This window comes from Acyrthosiphon pisum, chromosome X (assembly GCF_005508785.2).
Source record: "Acyrthosiphon pisum isolate AL4f chromosome X, pea_aphid_22Mar2018_4r6ur, whole genome shotgun sequence".
Taxonomy (NCBI): Eukaryota; Metazoa; Arthropoda; class Insecta; order Hemiptera; family Aphididae; genus Acyrthosiphon; species Acyrthosiphon pisum.
The window spans coordinates 71,831,222-71,838,658 of NC_042493.1; the positions used below are offsets into that span (position 1 = coordinate 71,831,222).

At 30.1% G+C, this 7,437-nt stretch overlaps 1 protein-coding gene across 2 annotated transcripts; it reads left to right on the plus strand.

The window, feature by feature from the left end:
* Positions 1-208: 208 nt before the first annotated feature.
* Positions 209-3,806, plus strand: ACYPI21874 (uncharacterized LOC100575480). Of its 2 annotated transcripts, none has more exons than XM_008181991.3 (3): positions 209-688; positions 800-924; positions 2,854-3,806. In XM_008181991.3, the coding sequence occupies exon 3, from the start codon at positions 2,902-2,904 to the stop codon at positions 3,235-3,237; it is 336 nt and encodes a 111-aa protein (XP_008180213.1). In that variant the 5' UTR covers positions 209-688; positions 800-924; positions 2,854-2,901; the 3' UTR covers positions 3,238-3,806.
* The last annotated feature ends 3,631 nt before the right edge of the window (positions 3,807-7,437 follow it).

Genomic DNA, 7,437 nt, shown 5'->3' on the forward strand with positions numbered 1-7,437 from the left:
TATTACGTTGCAGTATACGACAAGAATAATATTATGATTATAAATGCAGGTATACAGGGTGTATCAAGAAGATCTGACAATCACTTCACGTTAAAATTATGTTTACGATTTTTGTGATGCATTAATTTAGGTAGGACGTATGTAAAAATGTGTGGCGTGTGTATAGTAGGTAGCCTGTAGGTACCTACACACATCGATAGACGATGGGTTGGCAGTACGGCGAGAGTGTTCGAACCGCGACCGCGTTATATTCGTGCGCGGGCTAGATAACAACTACGGTAGCGGTGGCGGCGGAGGCGCACGGCGGTCGATCATCATCATCATATTATTATTATTATTATTATTATTAAACGTCGCTGCTACGATCAACAGGAAATAACAATTATTATAATATATTATTATCATCAGTATAACAATTATTATTTTTATTGCTACTTCTACTACTATTATTATTATTACAAAATAAAACCGCGTGATATCACCGTGTGCAACATAAAATATTGTTCACGGCGGTTAGACGGCCGTCAGTCGCAGTGCTTAATCGTATTATATATGTGTGTGGTGGTCATAAACGCGTACACACCGAACCACCACAGTCGTTATTTACCAAAATCCAACAATATAAAATATTATAATGTACTAAGCTATTATAATTATTATTTTTACTGTCATCCTCGTCGTCGTCAAGGTGTGTATACAAGTTTCGTAAAAAATATATACCAACTCTGCGATCCGATTTTATATTGTTATGAACGAACGATATTATTAACAATGATAATTATTATTATTATTTTTGTAGTTCACGAGTGCCGAAGACAACGCGAAAACACAAGAACGTAGGAAAGATCTTGTGGATCGAATAAATCCGAACCACTGTCAGCGTCCAGAATAACCGCGCCACAAAACACTAATTAGTACAAATAAGTAAGTGTCAATAATTATTACTTGGGTAATTGGTTGAATTTAAAGTAAATTGTCTGTATCAAGATGAGAAATTTTTTTGGGTAAATACAACACAATTTAAAATACCAAAACAATTTTTTCAACCATTTTAATAAAATATGTTTTGCTACCTTTGTTCCTCGTATCGTATTTATATTATATTATTATTCATTTTTTGCAATTTATTACCATGCATTTGATGGCCATATCAATGAATTCATTTTTATTTTCATGCCTTCTATAATTTTGTAAGTCACAGAAATACATTTTATTTTTAAATTTTATTTAAAATAATCATTTTTGCTGTACGTGTAATATAACGTGTAATATATAGATACTTGGTATATCCGCGGGGGCTTGGACCCGGGACCAAGCTTCCTCTTAATCCAGACTCGCCTGTTGTACGTATATGCACATAATAATATATTATAGTCTCAATGGATGTTGCTCCTTGCATGTGCACATACCTCCAAACGCAATAATATTAAAAACAACAAATCTCATACGAATGCTGGTATTATTTTAATATTATTGTTATTTTAATATTATGACTGCCCTGTGGGTATAGACAATTTCATCCATGGTTCTGTACAGATTCTGCCCGTGTTAGCTACTATATGTATATACATAATACATATTACGTATATTATAATATCATTTATTTATATATGTGTGCAAGTACGATGCGCGTTTAGTGGTTTTTAATTTCATAATTTATCATATTATTTATAAAATATTCATAAGCCAATAGGTCGAACGGAATCGCCGCTGCAACTTCACAGTACGGAAATGTCGCCGTCGATTTCTCTCTTTTACCATTTCACCGAGGCAACCATTATAATATAATAGACTTCCGGTCTTGCACGGTTATTATTATTTCAGCGCTGCGCAATATTATCGCGTCTGTGTACATATTCGCGCGTTCAAATATTTAAACGACATAGACAAAGTGCAGTGCAAATTTTAACAAGAATTGAACAATACGAAGCTAAAATAATTAATTAATCACGAACCGGTAAAATCGACACGGTGATGGCATCTAGCGCACACGTGGTACGGCACTGGAGTCTCGGGCAAGCGTATAAAATATAAGTTCTTTTTAAAATTTCACCGCTGTGAGCGGAACAAAAGTCTTACACAAAATTTATCGCTATTTTAAAATACATAATATATTATGTACGCATAGAAATCCAGACGAATAGTTCTCACACGCGAACGAGTCGGACGGACGGCTTTGGTCCTTAGTTACCTATAATACTAGATATATGCACATGTGCAGTTGATTTTATGCTATATGGGAATGTGATATGTTTTTGATTCAAAATTATCATGCATTTATAGGGATCTCGATTTGTTAGACAAAAAAAATCTGCTAACATTTATTAACAGGTTGGATTTGAAAACAATTTTATTGCATCTATTGCATTTTCATTTATAACTTTTGATATACGTACATCATGTATTTATACATAAATGTTTAATATGATAAGAAATATTAATCATTGTAAAAATATTGTAATACTGTCATATCGACAAAAATATGTATTAAAATAAATATTTTTCCATCGAAATAAATCATGTTAAAAATATTATGTGAAAATTGAATAACGAATAACATCGTGAATAATAAATTACCAAGTATTTTATCGTATGTTACCTATATGGGATGCATTTCCAATGTTTCCATTACTCTGTATATAGCATGATGGACTAACTAATCTAACAATTAAAAATTTAAATACCGTATTATGTAGGTACAAGCCAATACGTATAAGCCATGTCAATTGTTTCGTTAAACAAATATTATATTATATTTATTGGCGTGGGCAAAGGTTTTAGCAACCGTAAATATTCCCACGATTCATCGTTGAACAGTATTGATATTAATTGTTCACTTTTTTTTTTGTTTAGTAAATTATTTGCAATCTACTCTTAAAAAAAATATCGAACTGCGTAGATATGGACAACTGCAAAAACGGATACGATAACTCTGCGTGTAACCCAAATGACGATGTCCGTGGAGCACAGAAACCGTCGATCGAAATGGACCGTGTGGCTGGTACCACGATGAATGCAGTCGTCGTGACAGGATGCTGCGGTGGCGGTCTGAACGGAAATAGCAATCATCAGTCAGGCGATCAGTCTCCCGAAGATGGCTCGCCAGACACGTGTCAGCCAAAATGCCCAGCGGTCAGATCGTCACCCTGGGATCCACTGAAGACGCGGTTCGTGCTTGTTTTAACCATAGCCATGGTCGCGTGGGTACTGATTGGCGTTATTGTCAAAAACCTGTAAAACGCGAAAAATTATCGCAATCATAATAATTCTCAATCAATTATATTGCATTTTAAACGATGGCATGCCCAAGGCCCAACTGTATTACCTACTTATAAATATTATCTATATATTATAATATCATATGATATATGTTGCATAGGATTCTGTTCGATTAATTAATGTATCCTAACGAGTAAATCCACCCAAAATTCTTCTTGACTTTCCCAAAATTGTTCCTGTCTAGTCTCATACGATTTTTTACGATCATTCCTCTATAACCACTTGAAAATTATCACATATTATAATCATAATATTATGTTTTGTTGATATTTTGAGCACTTTTTTTACACCAAACTGTACAAGTATCGTATTTCTAATAATATATGACAGAATAAATAATGCATGTTGGTGAGGATAATGTACAGATTAATATTGTTTTCAAAATACATAAATAAAAAGTTATGTTAAAATTAATTGTATTTAATGATGTTTCATGTCAACTCATATAATGAAAGTTTTGACCTAAAAAATAAATAAATATTATACATAATGTACAAAGTAAATAAACACAATATTTTACTATTTTAGTGTCGATCATATTTGTTGTTTTTACCTAATACCAAAGTAGAAAATACTAGTACAAAACTTTAGATACTATATTATTACAGGGTACATTTTAAAAATATATTTTTAAATCTGCAAAAGTTTATTTTTTTGTAATATTTACGACTAATTTACGTTGTATATTTTAACATAGTGTATTAACTAATAACTACATAATAATGAATATATTTTAGCATTTTTGTACTGCATATTTTTGCATATTCTTAAGCATTTTAATTTATACTTTATGGTTTAATTTTTCTTAAAAATACTAAATCTAGCTTTAGTAAATTCATAACTTTTTTATAATAACATCGTAACTTATGTCATTATTATCATCGCAGTTTATTCTCTGTTCTCGTAAGTTATAAACACATTTTATTTAATCTTCCATTTAAATTATAGTTCACACAGTACATGATTATTAATTCCCAGATTATTGATAGTGAAACCAAAATGAATATAATATTGTAATGAAAGGAAAATAAGTAAATAGATTAAAAACAGCTGTAACTCTAGTCTTAAATTATTTATAATTTGCTTAAGTGCTTTTTAAGTCTATATTATTTTAAGATAACGCCGAACGCTCATGAATGTCTCTGTCTTACAAACGTGCAATAATATTATAACAAATTTATTTGAGTTTAAGAAAACTAATTTTGTGTTGTTAACTTTAAAATTAGAATGAATTTAGTATTTACTTATTGTTAAACTTAAGGTAAGAACATATAATCTAGAACGCCTCGTAAACTTTTATTAATATTTTAATTTTAAAGCGAGTTATCAGCATTTTAAAATTGTTATATTTTACATATAGTTATAACTAATAAGTAATAACTCACTTTAAAATTAAAATATTAATAAAATACTAGTTACGATAATATTGTTACCTTTAGTCCAGTTAAACAACAAGGATATTCTTCAAGGTCCAAGTACTAAAAATCTGTTATTATCGTAATATCTAAGAAATACAAATATTATATTATAGTGCAAAAATTAATCATAGGATCTAAAATCAGTAATACTATATCAACCACTGATATGGAAATCACCACAACTATCGCCTATCGGTTACAACTATGTTAAGCATTTTGATTTTTGATTATTTTGACATTGGATAAATTAAGGGCCCAAAGGGGTTGACAAAACTACAATTTATGTATTTATCTTTTAAGGTTGTTAACTAAATGAGAAATTTATTAGTTTTTAAAAAAGTGTGATTTTTTTTTTTTGCATTCTTTATCACGTTATACTCGTATGCTTCATATATTATTCAAGTTTGAGGGTGTAATAAATTCGATAAATTTTAAAATTTAAATTTTAGGAAATTCCCAGTACTCTTCTTATTAATAGGAAAAATTATATCAAAAAAAGTGGGAAAACAGGAATATTATAAATTATTATTTATTTATAATAATGAATTGACGCCACAATAATTTTCACAAAACTCGTTAGGAGTAAATTGTATGCCTATGAATCTTCAAAATATATGAATTGATTAGCGCAACTTATGAGAAACATTGTAAATATTGTATCCGTAATACCTATAGTTAGTTACCTATCAAACATTAACCAAAAAACACACAAAACAAAGTTAGAACATTTCAAGTGTCTCAAAATTGCTTAAAATCAATCCAAATATTTTAGATTCTGAGCGGAGCGAGAAAGCTATTGGTTTTACAATGGTGTTTATTATTTTTTTTTTTTATATATATATCCTGTATACAAAATTTCTACCAGAAAGAGTGCTTCCATATAGTACCTTATCTTTTAGAAAATTGGATCAAGATGGTACTTTAGGGAGGTCATTTTTTGATTTTATCAATAGTTATTTAATGCCACGGGAAAAATCACCGAAAAATTAAGAAAAAAACGCTAAAAATGGGATTTTAGTTTCTAACGCTTTGTTTATCACCATAGAAACAAATAAAAAATTATAATATTATAATAATAATTCAACTTACATGGCATAATAAATAATAATAATAGAAAATATTCAGACTGACAAACCGTCTACGCTCAGAATCGTTTTTCTTATACAATGATATATCATTGAATTCAAGTCTAATATACAATCCATTATACAATGACCCACTTGTAACCTACTGTACAGCAGAGGGACATCCACTTACCTGTTTTTTAATATTCCACTGTGTATAAAAATGATAGCACAAGTGCCTATAATAGTAAAAAGTTTTAAGTTCTTTGACACTTTTTTTTTTAATTGAAATTAATCAACAAAAATTGTTAAAGGAAATGCTGTTATTTATCGATTAAATATCTTTTCGTGTTAACATATTTGAAGTTCAAAAACTTACAAAAAAAATTTGGTTAGCTAAATTGTTGATATATTTTAACTCCAGTAAAAATTAACAATACTATAATTTATTACTAGTTCAAAATAGCGTTTTTGTTTTATTATTATTTAAATACATATTATTATATTAATACGCAAACACTTTTTTTTCGTGACAATTCCTCTATCTATATACATAATAGGGGAAATATAGATAAATTATTGGAAAGATATTGTCGAGTAGATTTGCATAAAAAAATACTAGCATATACAGTTGCCCAAGACAGGTAAAATAAGAATACACTAGTGGCACTATTTGTCCAGTATAGAATACAATTTAAAAATTTAAAAACTGGGAATTTTATAGGGATATTATTTATTATAAATGTGTTTATTTTACAATCGATAAATACAATTTTTACAATGGGTGATAGTGATGTGAATGAAAATGTGGTTATTTAGGTTAACATTGATTTTATCCGTTGATGGAACTTTTATGACGTCTAGGTTCATATAGCACCATTTGCAATTCAATCGACTCTCGGAGTCACTTTGTATAGCGACAACAAATAATAGGTCGGCGATCAGAGAATCCTGCGTTAGGGTGATCAGAGTGTGAGAGATTCTGTTGTTATTTATATATTTTAGTATTGAAAAAGTTTGTAAATAAAGTTATGAAAAGATTTGAAAATTATTTTTAATTCATCGAGGAATTTATTTTGGGCAGTATTTGTGTAATAAGCCAGGGATGACTTTCTTTATTATTAGCTGCATATGTACATCTCAAAGAGTTTTCAGCAGTACGCTATTTATGATTGAATTTGGAGTTGAAGTTTGATAAATAGGTAGGATAAGTCATTTTTGGTGACGAGTTCTTATGTTATTTTTGATTGAGATCTTTTACGTGGTGTAATCGTTGTAGTGTGCCCTGTGAATTACTTCACAGATTGTACATTTATTTAGCTGGGAGAACTGTCGATTTTGTACAAGACGTAGATATCCTCGCACTTAACACATCTTAGGGAGTGGACACAATAAGTTCTAGCGTGGTCGTATGACTGGCAGTTTTGACTTTTGACATGTGATTTGACGTTTTTGGTGAGGTTCTTCAACCTTGATTTTGGTACGAGGCAAGGAGGTGATGGATATAATCTTGTTGTTTCCAGGGGCGGAGTGGCCGGTCTGGAAATGGGAATTTTCCAGATGGCCTGCACCACACTATGGCCTGGTAGCCTGGCCATTTTGTTAGATTTTTTTTTAAATTATAATAGTACATTGTAATAGTCTCGTACAATCGTATACTCTTATGAGAAAACTTT